At 42.5% G+C, this 23,626-nt stretch overlaps 2 protein-coding genes across 14 annotated transcripts in view; one reads left to right on the forward strand and one right to left on the reverse strand.

Moving 5' to 3' along the window:
- Positions 1-11,972, forward strand: part of secisbp2l (SECIS binding protein 2-like) — a 195,633-nt gene extending 183,661 nt beyond the window's left edge. For 6 of the 7 annotated variants that reach the window (XM_072278482.1, XM_072278483.1, XM_072278487.1 and 3 more), the window contains 2 exons: positions 7,336-7,552; positions 8,237-9,869. In XM_072278482.1, the coding sequence (XP_072134583.1) occupies positions 7,336-7,552; positions 8,237-8,868 (849 nt within the window). In that variant the 3' untranslated portion in view covers positions 8,869-9,869. Of the gene's footprint in view, positions 1-7,335; positions 7,553-8,236; positions 9,870-10,670 lie in introns of those variants that run through there. The other variant, XR_011889084.1, reaches the window with a different exon arrangement.
- Positions 5,843-21,736, reverse strand: LOC140209878 (uncharacterized). Of its 7 annotated transcripts, none has more exons than XR_011889086.1 (4): positions 21,259-21,736; positions 20,795-20,941; positions 7,387-7,528; positions 5,843-6,543 (listed from the first exon to the last, which is right to left on the reverse strand). XR_011889086.1 is itself a non-coding variant. In XM_072278501.1 (3 exons), exons 1-3 carry the CDS (start codon positions 21,366-21,368, stop codon positions 18,728-18,730), a joined length of 396 nt encoding a protein of 131 aa, XP_072134602.1. In that variant the 5' UTR covers positions 21,369-21,736; the 3' UTR covers positions 17,936-18,727. The 7 variants fall into 7 exon arrangements, 4 of the variants coding, with proteins under 4 accessions (XP_072134602.1, XP_072134601.1, XP_072134604.1 ...); XR_011889085.1 differs by having other exon boundaries at positions 21,183-21,736; XM_072278501.1 differs by lacking the exons at positions 5,843-6,543; positions 7,387-7,528 and adding an exon at positions 17,936-18,790 and having other exon boundaries at positions 21,183-21,736.
- Positions 21,737-23,626: the final 1,890 nt, after the last annotated feature.

Below are 23,626 nucleotides of genomic sequence, written 5' to 3' on the forward strand. Positions count from 1 at the left end.
TGTCTCCCATCAACTCTCAACACTTATCGATGTACAGTTTCTTCTTTAGCCAGTTGCTCATTCCTTTTATTATCTGGAGGACTTTAACTCTAGTTTCCAAATTAAAAAATTCATCATTAAAATGGTCATCGACTGTGATACCAGCGCCATTCCAAATTTGTAACTTGGTTCTCATTAGACTGGAATACCTGTCAAAACTTGAAAATACTTGAATCTTTTTCAATGTATTGCTGTTTTCCAAGGGCTAATAAACTAATCCTCAGGATAATGTTCCTGTATTATACAATCCAACCCTCTCTACTTTGGAGCAAAACTATTTCATCCAGTAAAGAAAGAAACAAATGACAAAGCTATTTTCATAATCTCTCTAGCCTCCACTTGTAACTTCGTCGAAATTTTTATCATCCGTGATTTTGAGAGTTCTGGATGAGGGGAAAAAATTGCTGTGATCTTTACGTCCTCACTGACCACAGTTATAGAACCAGATGATTGTTCAAGAAATCAAGAAATCCATTGTACGTGGTCTATCAGTGGTGTCAACACGTTGAGCTTTACCAAGAGGGATTTCTCGCAGGTCAGCGGTGGTTATTTAAAAAAGGAGCTTTGAGAGCATTAGTCCATTGTATGCGGCCTATCAGCGGCTATAACCAGAGCATCAATCAGATTAAATAGCAGGGAAGGTTCAGGAATAAAAGGGAGACACTGCCTAGTGGAGCGGTCATCGACGGAGTGCTCTGAGGCAGAGTGGTAGGGCTTTGGCGATAACAGGTTGAGATGAGGTAAGTTACCAATGAATAGAAACAGGAAGTATGTCTGAGAGGCTGGTGGTCTGTACTGGGTGTCAGATATGGGAAGTCTGGGAGACTCCCAGCCTCCCGAACGGTCACGTCTGCACCAGGTGCGTCAAGCTGCAGCTCCTTGGGGAACAGGTTAGGGAACTGGAGATGCAGCTCGATGACCTTTGTCTGGTCAGGGAAAATGAGGAGGTGCTAGAGAGGAGCTATGGGCAATTAATTTTCAAGGAGACTTGGAAGACAGTTAAGTGGGTAACAGTCAGGAGAGGGAAGGGAAAGAGTCAGATACTAGAGAATACCCCTGTGCCTGTCCCCCTTAACAATATGTACTCTTGTTTGAGTACTGTTGGGGGGTGGGAAATGGCCTACCTGGGGGAAGCAATATTGGCTGTGCCTCTGGTACAGAGTCTGGCCCTGTGGCTCAGGGTAGGGAAAAGAAGTCAGCAGTGATAGGGGACTTTATAGTTAGGGGATCAGACAGGCGATTCTGTGGACGCAGGAAAGAGACACAGATAGCAGTTGCCTTCCAGGTGCTAGGGTTCAGGATGTTTCTGATCATGTCCATGATATCCTGAAGTGGGAAGGTGAACAGCCAGAGGTTGTGGTACATATTGGTACCAAGGACATGGGTAAGAAAAGGGAGGAGGTTCTGAAAACAGAATACAGGGAGTTACGAAGGAAGTTGAGAAGCAGGACATCAAAAGTAGATCTCAGGATTACTGCCTGTGCCACGTGACAGTGAGAGTAGGAATAGAGTGAGGTGGAGGATAAATATGTGGCTGAGAGATTGGAGCAGTGGGCAGGGATTCAGATTTCTGGATCATTGGGACCTCTTTTGGGGCAGGCGTGACCTGTACAAAAAGGATGGGTTGCACTTGAATCTAAGGAAAACCAATATCCTGGCAGGGAGGTTTGCTAAGGCTATTGGGGAGAGTTTAAACTAGAATTGCTGTGGGGTGGGAAACGAACTGGAGAGACAGAGGAAGGAGCGGTTGGCTCACAAATACAGAAAGCTTGGAGACAGTGCGAAAGGGAAGATAGGCAGGTGATAAAGAAGGGACAAGCGCAGACCGATGGTCTGAGATGTGTCTTTTAACACAAGAAGCATCATAAACAAAGCGGATGAGTTTAGAGCGTGGATCAGTACTTTGAGCTATGATTAGACTTAGATGGCTCAGGGGCAGGAATGGTTACTTTGAGTGCCAGGCTTTGGATGTTTCAGAAAGGACAGGGAGGGAGGCAAACAAGGAGGGGGTGTGGCACTGCTGATCAGAGATGATGTCACGGCTGCAGAAAAGGAGGGCGTCATGGAGGGATTGTCTACTGAGTCTCTGTGGGTGGAAGTTAGAAACAGAAAGGGGTCAATAACTCTACTGGGTGATTTTTATAGATCACCCAATAGTAACAGGGACATCGAGGAGCAGATAGGGAGACAGATTCTGGAAAGGTGTAATAATAACAGGGTTGTTGTGGGAGATTTTAGTTTCCTAAATATTGATTGTCACCTCCCTAGGTTTAGAGGAGGTGGAGCTTGTTAGGTGTGTTCACGAAAGTTTCCTGAAACAATACATAGATAAGCCTGCAAGAGGAGAGGCTGTACTTGATCTGGTATCAGGAAATGAACCTGGGCAGGTGTGAGGTCTCTCAGTGGGAGAGCATTTTGGAGATAGTAATCACAATTCTGTCTCCTTTACCATAGCATTGAAGGGGGGTAGGAACAGACAAGTTAGGAAAGCGTTTAATTGGAGTAAGGGGAAATATGAAGCTATCAGGCAGGAACTTGGAAACATAAATTGGGAAAATAAGTTCTGAGGGAAATGTACGGCAGAAATGTGGCAAAAGTTCAGGGGATGTTTGCCTAAGTACATTCTATTGAGACGGAAAGGCTGGTAGGGTACAGGAACCGTGGTGAACAAAGGCTGTTGAAAATCTAGTCAAAAAGAAAAGCTTATGAAAGGTTCAAAAAACTAGGTAATGATAGTTATCGAGAAGATTATGAGGCTAGCAGGATTGAGAGTAAGAATGAAATTAGGAGAGCCAGAAGGGACCATGAAAAGGCCTTGGGGAGCAGGATTAAAGAAAACCCCAAGGTATTCTTCAAGTATGTGAAGAGCAAGAGGATAAGATGTTAGAGAATAGGACCAATCAAGTGTGACAGTGGAAAAGTGTGTATGGAACTGGAGGAGATAGCAGAGGTACTTAATGAACACTTTGCTTCAGTATTCACTATGGAAAAGGATCTTGGCAATTGTAGAGATGACTTACAGTGGATTGAAAAGCTTGAGCATATAGTCATTAAGAAAGAAGAAAGAAGATGGAAAGCATTAAGAAAGAAGAAAGAAGATGGAAAGCATCAAGTTGGATAAGTCATCGGGACCAGACGGTATGTACCCAGGCTACTGTGGGAAGTGAGGGAGGAGATTGCTGAGCCTCTGACAATGATCTTTGCATCATCGGTGGGGACATGAGAGGTTCCGGAGGATTGGAGGGTTGCAGATGTTGTTCCCTTATTCAAGAAAGGGAGTTGAGATAGCCCAGGAAATTATAGACCAGTGAGTTTTACTTCAGTGGTTGGTAGTTGATGGAGAAGATCATGAGAGACAGGATTTCTGAACATTTGGGGGGGCATAATATGATTAGGAATAGTCAGCATGGCTTTGTCAAAGGCAGGTCGTGCCTTATGAAGCCTGATTGAATTTTTTGAGGATTTGACTGAACACATTGATGAAAGTACAGCAGTAGATTTCAGCAAGACACCCTATGCAAGGCTTATTGAGAAAGTAAAGAGGCATGGGATCCAAGGGGACCTTGCTTTGTGGATCCAGAACTGGCTTGCCCATAGAAGGCAAAGAGTGGTTATAGACAGGTGATATTCTACATGGAGGTTGGTCACCAGTGGAATGCCTCAGGGATCTGTTCTGGGACCCCTCCTCTTTGTGATTTTTATGAATGACCTGGATGAGAAAGTGGAGGGATGGGTTAGTAAATTTGCTGATGACACAAAGGTTGGGGGTGTTGTGGATAGTGTGGAGGGCTGTCAGAGTCTACAGCGGGACTTTGATAGGATGCAAAAGTGGGCTGAGAAGTGGCAGATGGAGTTCAATCCACATCAGGTCAAATATGATGGCAGAATATAGTATTAATGGTAAGACTCTTGGCAGTGTGGAGGATCAGAGGGATCTTCGGGTCCACGTCCATAGGACGCTCAAAGCAGCTGCGCAAGTTAACTCTGTGGTTAAGAAGGTGTATGGTGCATTGGGATTGAGTTTAAGAGCCGTGAGGTAATGTTACAGCTACATAGCACTCTGTTCAGACCCCACTTGGAGAACTGTGATCAGTTCTGGTTACCTCACTATAGGAAGGATGTGGAAACTATGGAAAGGGTGCAGAGGAGATTTACAAGGATGTTGCCTGGATTGGGGAGCATGCCTTATGAGAATAGGTTGAGTGAACTCGGCCTTTTCTCCTTGGAGCGACAGAGAATGAGAGGTGACCTGATAGAGGTATTCAAGATGATGAGAGGCATTGATCATGTGGATAGTACAGAGGGTTTTTCCTCGGACTGAGATGGCTAGCATGAGAGGGCGCAGTTTTAAGGTGCTTGGAAGTAGGTACAGAGGAGATGTCGGGGTAAGTTTTTCATGTAGAGTGGTGAGTGCGTGGAATGGGGTGGTGGAGACGGATAGAAAAGGGTCTTTTAAGAGACTCCTGGATAGGTACATGGAGCTTAGAAAAATAGAGGGCTATGGGTAACCCTTGGTAATTTCTAAAGTAAGTACATATTCAGCACAGCATTGTGGGCCGAAGGGCCTGTAGTGTGCTGTAGGTTTTCTATGTTTATATGTTAGAAAGGGAGTAGGGATAACCCTGGGAATTATAAACCATTGTGTCTTCAGTGGTGGACAATTGGAAGAGAATCTTAGAGACAGGATTTTTCGGTATTTGGTGAAGCGTAGTCTGATGAGGAATCAGAATCAAGTTAATGTCACTGAAATTACACTATTACACCTCGGGGCGTCAGAATTTCTGGCACCCTCTGTAAGAAGTTTCTGTACGTCCTTTCCAAGGAATGTGTGGGTTTTTTACAGGTCCTCCAATTTCCTCCCATGGTCCAAAGACATACCGGGTAGGTAAATTATCCCATGATGAAGTTGGGATTAATCGGGGTTGTTGGGCGGTCAGCGTGAAGGGCCAGGAGGGCCTAGTTGGCTCTGTACCTCTAAATTAAAAATATAATAAATGTCATGAAATTTGTTTCGTACCAACAGTGCAGTGCAAAACATAAAAATCCATACAATAAAAATGCGTATTAAATTAAATAGTACACAAAGAGAGCAAAAAATAATAGTGAGGTAGTGTACATGGATTCATTGTCCATTCTGAAATCTGGTGGTGGTGGGAAATAAGTTGTTCTTAAGCATTGAGTGTGTAGGGATAGATAGCATGGCTTTGTGAGGGACAGGTCATGTCTCCTGAGTCTGACTGAAACTTTTGAGGATGTGACAAAGCACATTGATGAAGGTGGAGCAGTGGATGTGGTGTATGTTAATTTTTGTAAGTCATTAATAAGGTTCCCCATGGTAGACTCATTCAGAAAGTCAGGAGTCATGGGATCCAGGAAGCTTGATTGTGTGGATTCCCCAGTATTGGCTTGCCCAGAGAAGTTTGCAGATGACACAAAGGTTGGTGGAGTTGTGAATAGCATGGAGAGTTGTCGTAGGTTACAACGGGACATTGACAGGATTCAGAGCTGGGCTGAGAAGTGGCAGATGGTGTTCAACCCAGGAAAGTGTGAAGTAATTCATTTTAGAAGGTCAAGTTTTATGGCAGAATACAGAGCTAAAGGCAGGGTGTGGAAGAACAGAGGGATCCTGGGTTCAATGTCTATAGATCCCTCAAAGTTACCCGGCAAGTTGATAGGGTTGTTGAGAAAAGCATATGATGTGTTGGCCTTCATTAGTCAGGGACTTGAGTTCAAGTACTATGAGATAATGTTGCAGGTCTATATGGGTTAAACCATACTTGGAACATTATGTTCAGTCCTGATAGATAGATAGATATACTTTATTAATCCCGAGGGAAATTGGGTTTCGTTACAGCCGCACCACCAAGAATAGAGAGTAAATATAGCAATACAAAAACCCCCAACAATCAAACAACAAAATGCAAACTATGCCAGATGGAAAATAAGTCCAGGACCAGTCTATTGGCTCAGGGTGTCTGACCCTCCACGGGAGGAGCTGCAAGTTCGATGGCCACAGGCAGGAACGACCTCCCGTGCCGCCCAGTGTTGTATCTCGGTGGAATATGGCCGAAGTCCAACAGTAAAAAGTTCAATATTTGGTCTACAAACATGTTCCTCGATCGTAATATGACCCGGATTGCACCATCCATTGTTAACCAGAACAGTAAGCCCCCAACTCCTTTACGCTTACTGCTCTCAGTGCACTTCCGGTCAGCCGGATTGGTATTACCCACCAAACTCCTCTTCTCCAAAAGACTCTGTTGTCTCGACCTGGTCCTCTTTCCTCGGCTTTGTGATCCCCCTCTGTGTGTTTTCCTCCGGATTTCAGCAGGGTGTCCACCGCTCTGTTCGCTAAGCCGGCCGGTCTTTGCTGGTCCGTGGAATACACAATGCGACCTTGCTTCTGTCCCGCGTGTCGGGATGTAACCATTTCCAGCGCTAAAGAAAACCCAAATAAAACTCTCTCTACCAGCATGTTCTGGTAGCATGTACCATAATGATCTCCTAGGAAGAATGTGGAAGCTTTTAGAGAGGGTGTAGAGAAGATTTAACCAGAATACTACCTGGATTAGAGGGCATGTCATATGAGGATAGGTTACATGAGCTAAGACTTTTCTCTCTGCATTGAAGGTGGATGAAAGGAGACTTGATAGAGGTGTAAAATATGATAGGGCTCATAGATCGAGACTTTTTCCCTGGAAAGAACTGGCTAATACAAGGTTGCATAATTTTAAGATGGGGGATGTCAGACCCAAGTCCTTTACACTTGTGGGTACATGGAACATCCTGCCACAGGTGGTGGTGGAGGCAGATATGTAAGGGACATTTAAGAGACTCTAAGATAGGCACATGGGTAATAGAAAAATGAAAGGGCATGTAAGATTATAGAGTTAGATTGCTCTTAGTAGGTTAAAAGGTTGGCGCAACATCATGGACAGAAGGGCTTATACTGTGCTGTAATGTTGTATGTTAGACTTTTACTACAATTTCCCCCTTGTATCTTCATCCTTAAGTTTGGATGTATATTGTCCTTCAATAACTCCACACACCTGTTAATTGCTGTCTTTGCTGACCTGTATTAACTTCTGAGCCTCCAGTACTTATGATATAAAGCTTCCATAAATACCATCTTCAGCCATCAAAGCACATTTTGTACACATAGACAGTACAACAGCTGAAGATGTTGGTATGATATATCCTACTTATTAAAGTATTATGATTTTCCTGTGTTCACTTTTATCAGTAAAAAATGTTAATGCAACTTCAAATGAACAATCGTGTGATTTCTTTGCTTAGAATTTGTTTAATAAACTGGTGGCATTAACGGAGGAGGCCCGTAAAGCTTACCGTGATATGGTAACAGCCTTGGAGCAGGAACAAGCTGAGGAGGCACTGAAACACACCAGGAAAGTTCCACACATGGGCCATTCTCGCAACCCTTCTGCAGCGAGTGCCATTTCATTTTGTAGTGTGATATCTGAGCCTATTTCTGAAGTAAACGAGAAGGAATATGGTGAGTGACTACTCTTCAGATCATTTTGCCAACTTGGAAGTATTAGCAAAACTCTTGTGCAATGAGATAGCCAATGTAATGGTCCCTATTCTAGTACAACACATGCACTCTAATCCAGGCAGCATCTTGGTAACCCTCTTCTGCACCATCTCCAAGGCCTTGAGAACCTTCCTATACTAGGTGACCAGAACTGTATACAGTACACTAGATGTAGCCTAACTAGAGTTTTATGAAGCTGCAAAATAACTTAGTGACTTTGAACTCAATGCCTCAACTAATAAAGATAAGCATGCCATATGCCTTCTTAACCACCCTATCAACCTGTGTATCTACTTTCATGGAGCTATAAACTTGTTTCCCAGTGTCCCTCTGCTCATCAATGTTGTACCCTGAACAGTGTACTGTTTCTTTACATTTGATTGACCAAAGTGCAACACTTCACATTTGACTGGTTAAATTCCATCTGCCATTTTTTCACCCATGTCTACAACTGATCTATATCCCACTGTCCACAACATCCGTAAGAGCAACTGTTTGTCCCCCTGATGGACTGTACTTTAAAGCTACATAATCTGGAGATTGATCTAATTCTAAAATTATTTATTTCTCTACATTTGGGACTTGTATTTTTCATTTTGTTATCCAATATTAATCTTTAATCATAAAATATATTTTGCTTTTAAGAAACAAACTGGCGGAACATGGTGGAAGCTACTGATGCAGCTGATGGTTCTGAGATAGAGAAAACCATACCCAGTGCGACTATCGTCCTGCAGAAGTCTACAGGTTTTCCAGCAGTCTCACACAATTTTAACAAAATTGTCTTGGGAACAACAAGCACTTCCTCTATGGGTCAGACATCTCATCCAACAAAGCCCACTGGTTCAGACAAGGAAGATGGAAAAGCTGATGATATGTTAGAGTGGGCCTCTCAGCAAAGTACTGAGACTGGATCACTTGATGGCAGCTGCAGGGATGTTCTTAATTCCTCCATGATTAGCACTACTAGTACTCTTGTACCAGACATGCTTGAGGAGGAGGGAGATGATGATGAAGAGGAGGAAGAGGAGGAGGAGGAAGATGATGATATCCCTGAACCTGTTGCTATGGTGGTAACACTTAGCAGTAGAATTGATGATTGGGTATCAGAAGCACAGAAAACACTGGAAACTTTGCAGCTTAGCAAAAATATTGATGGTACAGAGGAAGATCACAGTGGGCAATGTGATGCAGAAGAACACGAAATGGTGGAGCAAGCAGATGCGATTGCAGAGAGTGAGGGCTCTCAACCTAGAGAAACAGAGAGAGACACCTAATAATTGCAGCCCCAGACCAGCAGATTGGTGTGGAACACGATTATTTTCTGGTAAACTCATGAGATTACAAAAATACACAAGCAAATGTAACTGTTAAAAGTACTTTAATCCCATTAATGGTAATGCTTTGTTTAAAAAGGGTTCAAATGTAGTGGAAAGTACAAATTTATTTCTAACAGTAAGAATATGAAGTGCAAATTTAGAAACCAAAGGCATTAGCCATAAAGTACTTAAAATTATTCTTCAATATTTGGCATGTTCTGTTGGATTTGTTTCTCCTTTGGACTTGGCAAATATATATTTATCCCACCTACCAACTTACCATTATTGGCACTTAATTGGATAAAATTATAAAGATTAATGCCTAACTGTAATTTTTTTGAGCAATCATTGAGTCGATCTGAGTTACTGTAAACAAAATGTCACTGATCTCAGGAACATGTATAGGAACAACTAGTAAAAGTCTGCTGTTTATAACTTAACTCAATTTCACTTCTTGTACAGATAGATCATAAAGTCACATATTGAAAAATTCTGTCTTTTCAAAATCTGTCCACAATTGACCCTAACCTCAGTGTCTTTATCAAACATAAAATGTTTTTCTAGATGGTTTGTGAAAGTTTTTTTCTGAATCTTTGGAGAAAATGTAAAATATGTTGATGGGAGGAAAAAGCCAGCAGTTTTGTTTACAAGAAATCCAGTCTCTTGAGTGACAGTAGTTTTATATCAGAAGATAATTTGACTGATATTTTTTAATTCTACACAACTTGAACAGCAAAATGGTGATGTTTCTAAGATATACTCATTGCGCAACTGTGACTTGTGATCTTTAGTGTGCAATATGTGGCACCTAATTGATGGATGCATGTAACCATAGCTCTCCATAATGAAATTAATGTTACTCGTGTTTTTTAAAGCATTTCTTGGACCTAATATGAATTTGCTTATATCAGCATTGTGTAATTGAATTCAGGGAAAGTTGATAAAATGGATGTTATACAGCTCTTTATTAGCCTTTTCTATATGGATATTACTACTTTGCTGCCATCCAAAACGTTTTGGGCTGGAATCTGGAAAATAATATGACAGCTGGCCTTGTGTGTGCATGGGATATACTAGAAAATAGTTCATTTTAATTGACATGAACAGGTGAAATTTTGTTACCTTGTACAACACACTTACACAACATCAAGTGTGCAGTAGCTGTACTGTCTTAATTATGGTTCCTTTATGTAGCATCAGGCTTGCAATTCTGGATTGCTTGATAGATATTTTTAAAATATCAGTTTTGACTATTTGCATAGTTATAAACTTGCACTGTTGCTTACAGCAGTAAATTATACCTTCAATGCAGCTTTTTCATGGTAATAAAGGCAATGGGATTCTTTTATATATCTTTAACAGTTGTAAATTGGTCCAATGTTCAAAGGTAACATAGACAGATCCACCTAAACGTAAATGTGTTCATCAGCTGCACTTGATAATGCAAATTAGACCTGTAACCTTTTAATTGCATCGTGATTGTGATGGAAAATCTGTTTTGTGCTATATTGGTTGCAGGAGTTGCAGGTTTACGTCATAAAATACACACAAATATATAGGGGCAAAGTTGTTTAAATATGTCATAAAAAATATTTAAAGATCAGACCTTCAGCTCTACCTGTACACTGACAAAGTAAACCTTTTAGTTGTAAGTCTAAGTGTAAAGAAATTAAATTATGTTCACATTTATTGCTCTTAAATTGAAGCTTCAGGATTTATGCCATGCACATCAACTAAATGCAAGTTTTCTTTAATGACAGGTGGTGTCTAAAAGTGTTTTCCTTTGACAGAATGTGCATTTAAACTAAAACTTGCACATTTGAACAAACTTTTATAGTGGCTTATAGAAACCAAATTAAGTGGAAGAATGCATCTCATTCAAAATGGTACAGGACTTTGACAGGAGGATTTTTCACCTACTCTCATATGCAAAAACTTAAAATACTTTCACAATTAAAACTTCGTTGCTTCATGGAAATGATGGAAGAACACTGCTGGTGTATGGTGATGTTATACAATATTTAATATTCCACAGTAATGCATTATTTTGATGTTCAGAAGTTGGTACTTCCTTGTGGCACCAGTAGGTTGTGCACAACTTGATCTATATGGCAACAGCTGGTGCTAAAAAAAACCTTTCAGAAAATATTTTTTAATCTTTATATAGTTCACATACTTATCTTTTTTGTTTCATAATTAATTCCATTTGTAAATTTTTACCCAAAATAGAACTATTCATATACAGAACAATGGCAACTTTCAAATAATCTTTAGTATTTAATTCATGATAAAAAAATAATATATTATGCAAAATGACTTTCAAAAATTGTTATCTTAGTTTATAATTTAACACTTTTCTATTGTAAGCAGGTGTCCTGAGCGGGTTTAGGTTCAACTTTGTATTAATACATAAACAAAGATGGTCCATCAAGTTGGTGGTAAAAAGCTAACATAATATTCATTGTATTTCAGGCTGTATTGTACTAATAGTGTGGATAGCTTTGTGATTGTTGCTGTTATCACTTAATAGGAACCAGTTTCTTTTTCATGTACATTGATCTTGTTTTGAATAGCAGAGGATTGAGACATGTATGTTTCTGTTTGGTCAAATTCCTGGGACAGTTTGTGTCGGGTGAGTATAGGATTTATTAGACTTCTAAGCACTCCGTACTACATGAAATCCAAATGTGTCCAACTGTGCAAAGTGACCTGATCCTTGATTTATACAGAATGAAAATCGTAACGTTTGTCTGATCTATGCTATAGGCTAAATTGTACATTTGTATTTTCTCCAAGAGGCTCTCAAAACGGACTGTTAATATTCTTTAATGTGCCTCTTGCTATAGGTTAGTTTGATTTATATTTTATTGTTTTCATTTGGAATCGAATTCAAAATTGGCAGATGCAGAAGTTTGATAATTGGTGATATGAAGGATGATATGCATTTTTGCTTGTGTGACCAGCATTTGTCATTTCATTTAATGTACATAATTCCATAATTAACAAGTTATACTTGCACTATGTAAATATCAGAATTTTTCCTTCTGTATCTAATAAATTTACTGATTATAAAATTTTCCTTGCTTTGTGTAATTCGTTACTAGTTTTATTTGAACTTTCAGCTTTGAAAAATGGACTCTGATGTCTAAGATTTGTTCTGAACTTTGGTTACAGAACATTTATTTTTGTGTGCCTGGGTAAATATGAATTAATCCTTAAGTACAATTAGTCTATCCGATCAGCTTGCTTTTATAGTTTTACTTAATATGTTATAAAATTTCGCCTTCGTTATTTTGTTTTCCAATCTATTAACAAAAATAGTAGTATCTCCTTGTGCTTTATAATGTTCAAAGATTCTGCTTCCACCAGATTGAGGAAGATAATTCCAAAAAGGAAGTAGTAACAACTCAGAATGCAATAATGTAGGCACTTAATGTTTGATAGGGGAGGATGTAAAAGAGATATGAGACTGCAGGTGCTGGAATCTTGAGCAACCAACAAACCGTTGGAGGAACTCAGTGGGTCAGGCATTTTTTATGGGGGGGTGGGGAATGGAAAGTCGACATTTTAGGCCAAGACTGATGAAGGGTCCAGCTCAAATGAATCTGAACCTGAAGCATCGACTGCATTTTCCTCCACAGATGCTGCCTGACCTGTTGAGTTCCTCTGGTACTTTGTGTCTTGCTGAGGAAGTGGGGATGTGGTAATATTGATTTTTGGAGACCATCAGTAATGAGGGAAGATGTCCTTGATGACTCTTCAATGAGCACAGATGTGGGGAAATATTAGATGGTCACTGCTGGGATATAAAGAATAAATTGGACAGATACATGGATGGGAGGTGTATGGAGGGATATGGTCCATGTGCAGGTCAGTGGAACTAGGCAGAAAATGGTTTGGCACAGCCAAGAAGGGCCAAAAGGCCTGTTTCTGTGCTGTAGTTTCTATGGTTCTATATGTTCTACAGACATTTATATATACTGCTAGTGCCTCAAGATTCATCACGAGATAAGAGGGGCAAATCAGAAGTGTAAGAATTATAGGGATTATATCCATAATACCACCAACCTTATGTTTATGAATTTGCTAACCCAGACATCCACATTTTCTTCCAAACCATTTTGGGATCCTGATAAAACAGCACGATTCACAGGCCTCTAGCCAGAATAAGTCCCATTAACACTCTGTTTTCTATAGGCAAGTACTTGTTGGAGCATTTGGATATTCTAGACCATGTATACAAAGATATTAGATGACATGGGTTTTGTGGGATGCATCTCCAAGCTGCTGTGAAAGATGAGGAAGGAGATGCTGGGACTCAGCATCATATAGTGCCGTTAGAGATTGGCGGAAATGTTGTGGACATCACTGAGTTGTGGCTCATAGTTGGGAGCTTAACATCCAAAAATGCACAATGTATCGAAAGGACAAGCAGAGGGTGGCTCTGTTGGTAAAAAATGAAATCAATTCCTTCGAAAGAGGTAACTGAATCAGAAGCTATAGAATCCTTGTTGGTAGAGTAAAGAAACCACAGTGCTTTTTTTAAAAAAAACCTGATGGGAGTTGTATATGGGCTTCAAAAGAGTAGGCAGGAAATGAGGTACAAATTACCATGGGAGATGGAAAAGGCATGTCAAAAGGGCAGTATTATGATAGTCATGGGATTTCAATATGCAGGCAGATTTGGAAAATCATGTTGGTGCTGGATTCCAAGAGAGGGAATTTGTAGAATGCCTACAAGATAGCTTTTTGGAGTAGCTTGTGGTTGAAGCCACTAGGGAAAAGGCAATTCTGGATTGGGTGTTATGTACTGAACCTGATTTGATTAGAGAACTTAAGATCAAGGAACCCCTGGGAGGCAGTGATCATAATATGATAGAATTCTCCCTGCGGTTTGAGAGAAAGAATCTAGAACAGATGTATCAGCTTTACAGTGGAGTAAAGGGAATTACAGAGGCATGAGAGAATTGCTGGCCAAAGTTGACTGGAAGTGGACACTAGCAGGGATGTTCGCAAAACAGCAACCGCTGCCATTTCTGAGAGCAATTTGGAAGGTGTAGGACAGATAGATCTTGAAGGAGTAGTATTCTAATGGGAGAACAAAGGAACCATGGCTGAGAAGGAAAGTCAAAGACAGCGTAAAAGGAAAAGAGTGTACATAATGCAGCAAAAAATAGTGGGTGGTTAGAGGATTGAGAAGCTATGTAAAAACCAACAGAGGGAAACAAGCAACAGGAGACTAAAGATGAAATGTGGCAGTGCTAGCCAATAATATCAAAAAGGATACCAAGGTTTTTTTTAGATACATAAACTGTAAAGGAGAGATGAGAGGGGAATATTGGACCACTGGAGAGTGATGCTGAAGAGGGAGTAATGGGGGACAACAAAATGGTGTATGAACTTGAGTATTTTGTGTCAGCAATATGACAGTGATTTAAGAGTGTTGGGCAGAAGTGTGCGTATTGCTATTACTAAGGAAAAGGTGCTTGGGAACTTAAAAGGTCTGAAGTTAAGTCAACTGGACCAGAAGGACTACACTCCAGGGTTCTGAAAGAGATAGCTCAAAAGATTGTGAAGTCATTAGCAGAGATCTTTCAAAACTCTGGATTTGCTGGAGAACTGAAATTTTTCAAACTTGGAAGTGACAGTGTTACAATTGAACAAAGGGAACTATGGTGCAATGAGGGAGGAACTGGCCAAAGTTCAATGGAACAATACCCTAGCAGGGATGACAGTGGAACAGCAATGGCAAGTGTTTCTGGGAATAATGCGGAAGGTGCAGGATCAGTTCATTCCAAAGAACAAGAAAGATCCTAAGGGGAGGCCATGGCTGATAAGGGAAGTAATGGACAGTATAAAAATAAAAGAGAAGAAGTATAACATAGCAAAGACGAGTGGGAAGCTGGAGGATTGGGAAACTTTTAAAGAGCAACAGAAGGGAACTAAAAAGGCAATACACGGAGAAAAAATGAGGTACCAAGGTAAACTAGCCAAGAATATAAAGGAGGATAGTAAAAGCTTCTTTAGGTATGTGAAAAGGAAAAAAATAGTTAAGGCCAAAATTGGGCCCTTGAAGACAGAAGCGGGTGAATTTATTATGGGGAACAAGGAAATGGCAGACGAGTTGAACAGGTACTTTGGATCTGTCTTCACTAGGGAAGACACAAACAATCTCCCAGATATAATAGTTGCTGGTGTACGCAGCAGGCCAGGCAGCATCTCTAGGAAGAGGTGCAGTCAACGTTTCAGGCCGAGACCCTTCGTCAGGACTAACTGAAGGAAGAGTGAGTAAGGGATTTGAAAGTTGGAGGGAGAGGGGGAGATCCAAAATGATAGGAGAAGACAGGAGGGGGAGGGATGGAGCCAAGAGCTGGACAGGTGATAGGCAAAAGGGATACGAGAGGATCATGGGACAGGAGGTCCGGGAAGAAAGACAAGGGGGGGGGGGACCCAGAGGATGGGCAGGGGTATAGTCAGAGGGACAGAGGCAGAAAAAGGAAAGTGAGAGAAAGAATGTGTGTATATAAATAAATGACAGATGGGGTACGAGGGGGAGGTGGGGCATTAGCGAAAGTTAGAGAAGTCGATGTTCATGCCATCAGGTTGGAGGCTACCCAGACGGAATATAAGGTGTTGTTCCTCCAACCTGAGTGTGGCTTCATCTTTACAGTAGAGAAGGCCGTGGATGGACATGTCAGAATGGGAATGGGATGTGGAATTAAAATGTGTGGCCACTGGGAGATCCTGTTTTCTCTGGCGGACAGAGCGTAGGTGTTCAGCAAAGCAGTCTCCCAGTCTGCGTCGGGTCTCGCCAATATATAAAAGGCCACATTGGGAGCACCGGACGCAGTATATCACCCCAGCCGACTCACAGGTGAAGTGTTGCCTCACCTGGAAGGACTGTTTGGGGCCCTGAATGGTGGTAAGGGAGGAAGTGTAAGGGCATGTGTAGCACTTGTTCCGCTTACACGGTTAAGTGCCAGGAGGGAGATCAGTGGGGAGGGATGGGGGACGAATGGACAAGGGAGTTGCGTAGGGAGCGATCCCTGTGGAATGCGGGGGGGGGGGGAGGGAAAGATGTGCTTAGCGGTGGGATCCCGTTGGAGGTGGCGGAAGTTACGGAGAATAATATGTTGGACCTGGAGGCTATATATTTCCATCCCCCATCAGGAAGGTCTCAAAACTCTACGCTTATTTTTGGATTCCAGACCTAATCAGTTCCCCTCTACCACCACTCTGCTCCGACTAGCGGAATTAGTCCTTACTCTTAATAATTTCTCCTTTGGCTCCTCCCACTTCCTCCAAACTAAAGGTGTAGCTATGGGCACCCGTATGGGTCCTAGCTATGCCTGCCTTTTTGTTGGCTTTGTGGAACAATCTATGTTCTGTGCCTATTCTGGTATCAGGAGGGATGAGGGCATAAGAGGGGTGACGCTGCCAGGCAGTGGAGGGACCCAAGTGAAAACCTCCCTGTACATGGACGACGTCACCGTCTTCTGCTCTGATCCGAGGTCAGTTCGCAGGTTGATTGGCACCTGCGAACAGTTCGAGCTAGCGTCGGGGGCCAGGGTCAACCGCTATGCTCTTCGGCAACTGGCCCGACCGATCCAGCGTCCCCTTCACCATCAGGTCTGACCACGTGAAGGTGTTGGGGATCTGGTTCGGAGGGGCTGAGGCGTGCAACAACTGGCAGGAGCGGACTGCCAAGGTGAAACAGAAACTGGGACTGTGGGGAGGGCGCTCCCTGTCGATAACGGGCAAGAACCTGGTCATCAGGTGTGAGGTGCTCTCAGGGCTGCTGTACTTGGCGCAGGTCTGGCCCGTCCCCTGCTCCTACAGCTCGGAAATCACCCGGGCTGCCTTCAGATTCGTCTGGGGATCCAAGATGGAGCGGGTGAGACGGACCGTCATGCACAAGTCCCTGGACAACGGGAGCAAGAACGTCCCCAATGTCACCCTCACCCTGATGGTCAGCTTCGTATGTGGCTGCATCAGGTTGTGTGTAGAGCCCAGGTATGTGGGCACCAAGTACCACTATGTGCCCAGGTTCTACTTGTCGCCCTGGCTACGAAGGATGGGTCTGGCCCCACTCCCGCGCAACGCCCCAGTCAGCTGGTCGTTGCCGGCATACCTGTCCTACGTAGCAAAGTTCTTCCAGGAGAACGCCTTTGACCACAGGGCCATCAGGCAGTGGTCGGCACGAAGTGTCCTGCAGGCACTGCAGGAGAAGGACGTGATGGACACAGTGGGGTGGTTCCCTGAGCAGACTGTCCAGTTCATCTGGCAAAATGCCTCATCGCCAGATCTCACCAACAGGCACCAAGACCTCGCCTGGCTGGCGGTGAGAGGGGCCCTCCCAGTCAGAGCCCTCCTGTACACCCGGAATGTCGTCTCCACACCCCACTGCCCACGGGAGGACTGCAGTGAGGAGGAGTCTGTGACCCACCTCTTTGCACACTGCCAGTTCGCAAAGAGGGTGTGGAGGAGGATGGACGGGCTAGTGTCACGTTTTATCCCCAGCAGCTGCATAACAGAGGACTCCCTGATCTACGGTCTGTTCCTGGGGACGCACACGGAGACCAACATCCGGTGCTGCTGGCAGATCATCAACTCGGTGAAAGACGCTCTTTGGTCAGCCCGAAACTTGATGATCTACCAGCACATGGAGATGTCTGTGGGAGAATGCTGCTGACTGGCACACTCTCAGCTGCAGGAGTACGTGCTGAGGGACGCACTGAAACTTGGTGCAGCCACCGCAAGGGCCCGGTGGGGAAGGACCACGGTATAGGTTTCTCCACCCGCGGGAGTGGGAGGGGTCGGTGGGCGGGGAGTATACCCCTCAACAATGATATGCTAAGCTGAACTACTGGAGTGCCACGTGGGTGGCCATTAATACGGATATTTTACTGAGTATAATGGAAACGTATGTAAAGGAGGAAGTTATTGAATGGTTTATTGTATATATTGATTTTTGAATAAAGTATATTTTGAAATAAAAAAAAAATTCTGGTATCTGTCCCCCACTTTTCCTTCGCTACATCGACGACTGCATTGGCGCTGCTTCCTGCACCCATGCAGAGCTCGTTGACTTTATTAACTTTGCCTCCAACTTTCACCCTGCCCTCAAGTTTACCTGGTCCATTTCCGACATTAGTGGTATTTCAATTGTACAGTTTTATTTTTAAGCTATAGATTTTGAAGATAGTATTGGAAAATGCAAATACATGCATTGTATTTTCTATGTATTACAGTATTTACTCAAATGCACACATTGTATTTTCTATATTTACTATGTAACCACTGCTAGCTCAATAGAAGGTATTCACTATGTAGCCATGACTTTTGACCTGTTCACTATTAATTCATGAAGAGAACTAGAATGAAACCAAGTAGAAAGATAACGGTGGCGAGTAAGATGATGAAATATGTGGCAGTATGTCAACGCAAGACTAATTAAGAAATAACTGTGGTTAGGGATGAGAGGATATATGGTCTAAAATGTAAACTAGGACATAATTAAGTTGGGGAGTAAAACAATAGTGGAAAGTCGAGAGTGGACATATTGGTGATATGTAATCACAGGCCAACTGGATATGATAATGTAGCTAAGATAGGAAAATTGCTATAAAAGATGCTGTATACAAGCCTCGAAGGGCAGTCAGCTACTAGCTTTCTGATTGTCTCAGCTTTGATTTGCAAATTAAAGTTTAAAACTTCTTGGAGTTTTCCGCGTTTCCTTGTTGTTTGTGAGAAACGAGAAACCATGACAATAGTTAATAGCTCTCTGAGATATAGTTATTTATAGGAGTGTCATATTTCATTTGCTTTGCCTTTTCTTTAACAACTCTTTACACTTCCCTGAAATTTTGATGTCACATTTCTGAAACAAGAAAAAAAGAGTAAGGAAAAGGCTTGTAAGGAAAAATGGATACACATGTCAAATTGCATCATTATGTGATGGACAAAATTTACACTGAACGTTACATAACTTTTCAACCTTCATTTCAGAATTATTTCAGTCAAATGATGTGAAATATTCTTCAGTTCCAAGTTCCTTTTTTTTAATTACCATCTTTGCTTTGTTCATTGTTATCTGTTTGATATACAGCTTTGACAAGTGATGCAATTAGAATACAATCTTGCATTAGTCATGAACTAGCTGATGACCTGTTAATTTACTGAACATCCACAACAATGGATACCTTGATAATTATTTCAAGGTCACCAGTACACCCAGTCAAACAAACATCAGGTCAATCAGAGTCTCATTGTTTGATGCACAAGCAGCGTCTGAATCACCAAGATAATCTTCTTTTATACACAATAACCACGAGAAGCCTCTGGCCCTGCCTAAATTTTGTTTCACAAATTTTCTGATCACTGCATTAGGGTTAAGAATTGCATGAAATTAGCAGAGTAACTAACTGCAGAAAAGAAGCCGCCAAGTGGAATGTGCACAGAAGTGTGAGAAGCACATCTTGGTTTCAATAAATGTCAAAACAATGTTGCCCTCACAACAAGGGCAAGGTGTCCTTTAAACCCAATGTTAACAATGGTTTTATTACTTTAGTTGTAAACTCTGATTAAACAAATCAGTAAATATTACCTGAAACAACAGCTCTTAATTAAAAATAAGATCTTGAGACTTACAGTACTGTGCAAAAGTCACAGGCACCCTTGATTTTGATTTTTTTTAAATATATGGTTTCAGATGGTATGACCTCCTCAGAGCAATGATCTCAACATCAGCAAGGCTCGCTGGGATTACCTGGAGAGACAGAAAGCATGCAAAGACCGCCAAAGTCTGCACAAGAACTGTGGAAAGTTCTCCAAGATGCTTGGAAAAACATCTTATAAAACTGCACGTCAGTGTAACCCAAGAGAACTGATGCAGTTTTAAAGGCAAAGGGTGGTCCCGACAGATACTGATTTGAATCAGTTTTTTTTATTTACTATTCTTTATAGTATTTTTTTGGTATTTATAAGCTTTTTATTCCTTTATTTTTTGAAAACACCTTCACTTTACAGAATATTTTTTACGTGCCCAAGTCCTTTGCACAGTACTGCATGCGACTGGTTAGCCTAATGCTATTACAAGCCAGCGACCCAGGATCAACAGCCACCACTGCCCTGTTCTTTCCGTGACTGCGTGGACTTCCTCACGGTGCTCATTCCAAAGACATGTGGGTCAGAGGGATAATTGGATACGTGGTCGTAATCGGGCCCGTTGAGCCGCAAAGGCCTGCTATCTTGCTGTATCTCTAAGTAAAAATAAGACTTAATTGTATATATAGAAATCTCTTTCACAAAATAATCTGCAGATGCTGGGGTCAAAGCAACACTCACAACACGCTGGAGGAACTCAGCAGGTCGGGCAGCGTCCGTGGAAAAGATCAGTCGACGTTTCGGGCCAGAACCCTTCGTCAGGACTGTAGAGGGAAGGGGCAGAGTCCCTATAAAAAAATGTGGGGGGGGGGGGAGTGGGAAGGAGAAGGCTGGTAGGTTCCAGGTGAAAATCTCTTTCATTTCATGTTACAAAATTACAAACTATAGTATCTTCATTGGGAACACTCAACTGCCATCATCTGAGCTCCAGACCAGAAATGAAGCCCTTCAGCTCACTATCCAAGGCAATTAAATCGTTATTAGAGCTTGGAATATTCTTGCAAGATTTTTGATTCAAGGTGAAAATGTATGCAATACACAGCGTGATTGTTTACTGCTGGTTGGCATCATGGTCAGCACAGACATATGGGACGAAGGACCTGCAGCTATGCTGTCGGTCTTCAGGGTTGTTTTAAACGATGAATCATTTGCACGGCCAGTTGTTCTTCTCCCCGAATCGCAGCAAGAGTTAATGTAAAAGTTTAAAGAAGTGACTTACTCTCACGGTGTAAAGTATGCCGGAGTCGAGATCGTCCTCCCGATGTTGCTGTGAGCCTTTGGCCGAATCCGCACTGCAGACCCACTGCCCTCTGTCCAGCCGTTCCTTCTCGGGCTGCATTGTGCTCACCTTGTGGTCGTTCTTGGCCTGAGGAGGGACACAATGGTAGTTCGTTAGACCCAGAGCCGAGAAAGGAGAGAGGCTGGGAGAGCCGACGGTGCTGCTCACTTTGATTCTCAACACCTTATTTGGGGCCCGCGGAAAGCAGTTGAGAACAAGTAAACCAGCTGGACCGGACAGTTTCGAATGAGCCATTGTGCGCACATAGGTAGGCAGTGCGGCGGCAGCTTTTCAGCCGGAGAAGCGGGTATCAGCGAAAAGGAGCTACCGGGTTCTTGGCCCTCGGTGACGCATTGCTTGTTTCCTGTAGGAATGATAAGGCATTGTTTTTGAAGTGACTATACTTGGCTCTGTGAAGCATTCCCGGCTGTTTAAAGAGTGACGCGAATGCTGCAAGATCCCGGCGAACGCGTTCTCTCATCGCCGAATCTGCTCCTGAACGGTGTGTATTCATAGGAAGTTCCCAAATGCGGGATCTAATGAGGTTTTAGTGGCAAATTAATGATACCCGTTTCCAGTATCAACGCACGCATTGGAAAGTGACACACAACCGGGGCTGGGGTTTTCCATAAACAATCGGTAGCGACGTGAGTCCGTGTCCCATCACCGTCAGCGAGCGGGGTTGCGGGAAGAAGGGCTGACCGTCTCTGCCCTCGCCCCAGGGCTGTGATCCGGGAAGAAGGGCTGACCGTCTCTGCCCTCGCCCCAAGGCTGTGATCAGACGCCTGAGGTGCGGAAGTCCGCAAAAGTCTTCTCAAATGTTCCTCTTCGACTCGGCGAAAACAGTCAATAATCAACTGTCTTGGGGCGAATAACGGAAAAACGCACCATGCCCAGGGACAACTCACAACGGCCGCTGTTTTCCCTCTCAGGGCACATACTAATACTACTATATCAAGGAAAGAGGCGCAGGTTGTTGTAATTGACTGCCAATCCCTGTGGGATGTTCTCATCAACCAATCAGTAAAAGAGTTGCTGACCTAGGCGCAATAAAAATACTGAACCCCTAACACTTTGCATTTGACCCCAAAGTGGGTGTTTGAAAAAGCTGATTGGGGTAAGTTCCAGAAATTGAGTGAAGAAGGGTTGACAAAGATTGATATTTCTGGAAATGTAGATGAATTAAACAGTCAGGTGACTTCAGCAATTATCATGGTAGCAGAAGGATCTATACCTAGGAGTAAAAATAGGATGAATAGAAAACTGGTACCATGGTGGACAGAGGAATGTTGTCAGGCTGTAAAAAACAGAAATAGAGCATTCAGGCTAGTTAAAAGAACCCATAATATGCAGCATTTGGTTTAATATAAGAAAGCACAGGCAGTGGTGAGAAGAACTATACGTCAAGCTAAAAGGGCAAGTTGGAGGAGTTTTTGCGACAAGGTAGGAAGAACAACACCTGTAGGAGAGATATGAGGAATGATTAAGAGGATGGGAGGAGATAGAAGGGAATGGGAATATCCAATAATGATATCTGAGGAGGAAACTGCAGTCTCCAGTAGGGATAAGGCTGAGGTCATAGCCAAGTCATTTGTACTGATACACAGTTCAGAAAATTTGTCTGAAGAAGGGAGAAGAAGAAGGGAAAGAATAATGAGCCAACACCCAGGTGTGTTAAGCAGGGGGGAAGGAACAGATGATATAATTGATGATCCATTTACATTAGCAGAAATGGTGAGAGCAATAAAGAGATTGAGACCAACCTCCCCAGGGAAAGATCTGATATGCTCTGTGATGCTAAAAAATCTAGGAGAAGGAGCGCTCTTGAAGTTGCTGCATTTTTATAACAGAGTGTGGGAGGAGGGAAGATTACCAAGTGCATGGAAAGAAGCAGTAGTAATTCCAATAAGGAAGCCTGGCAAGGATCTGTCAAAACCCACTAGCTACAGACCAATTGCATTAACATCAAGTATATGTAAAATAATGGAAAGGATGATAACAGAAAGGTTATCATATGAGCTTGAGAAAAGGGGAATGCTGGCAAGTTATCAGAGTGGATTTAGAAAGGGAAGGAATTCCATGGACTCAGTGATTATGTTAGAGACTGAAATAAGGAAGGCCCAGGCAAATAGAGAGTCAGTAGTGGCAGTGTTCTTTGACATTGAAAAAGCCTATGATATGATGTGGAAGGAAGGATTATTAATTAAACTGCACAAGATGGGGGTTGGTGGGAGAGTTTATAATTGGATTAAAGATTTTTTGTTTGGTAGAAAAATTCAAGTTCGGATTGGATCAGAATTATCAAAACAGTACATAGTGGAAAATGGCACACCTCAAGGTAGTGTGATTAGCCCGTTACTTTTCATCATTATGATCAATGATGTCTTCACAAAGGTACCAGTGGATATAGGTAGGTCACTGTTTGCAGATGATGGGGCCTTGTGGAAAAGAGGCAGGAACATGGACCATATAATCAGGAAACTACAAGAAGCAATTGATGAAGTGGTGGAGTGGGGTTATGATTGGGGATGTAGATTTTCAGTAGATAAAACTCAAACTGTATTTTTTACCAGGAAAAGGGTTGAGGTAGGGAAGAAGTTAAGGATGTATGGGGTTGAATTAGAAAGGGTTGCATCATTTAAATTTCTGGGAGTTATATTTGATTCACGATTAACATGGGCAGACCATATCTGGAAAGTTGAGGAGAAATGTAAAATAGTAATAAATGTGATGAGATGTTTGACTGGTAGGGAATGGGGAGCAAGTTGTTCA

The sequence above is a fragment of the Mobula birostris genome, chromosome 14 (genome assembly GCF_030028105.1).
Source record: "Mobula birostris isolate sMobBir1 chromosome 14, sMobBir1.hap1, whole genome shotgun sequence".
Taxonomy (NCBI): Eukaryota; Metazoa; Chordata; class Chondrichthyes; order Myliobatiformes; family Myliobatidae; genus Mobula; species Mobula birostris.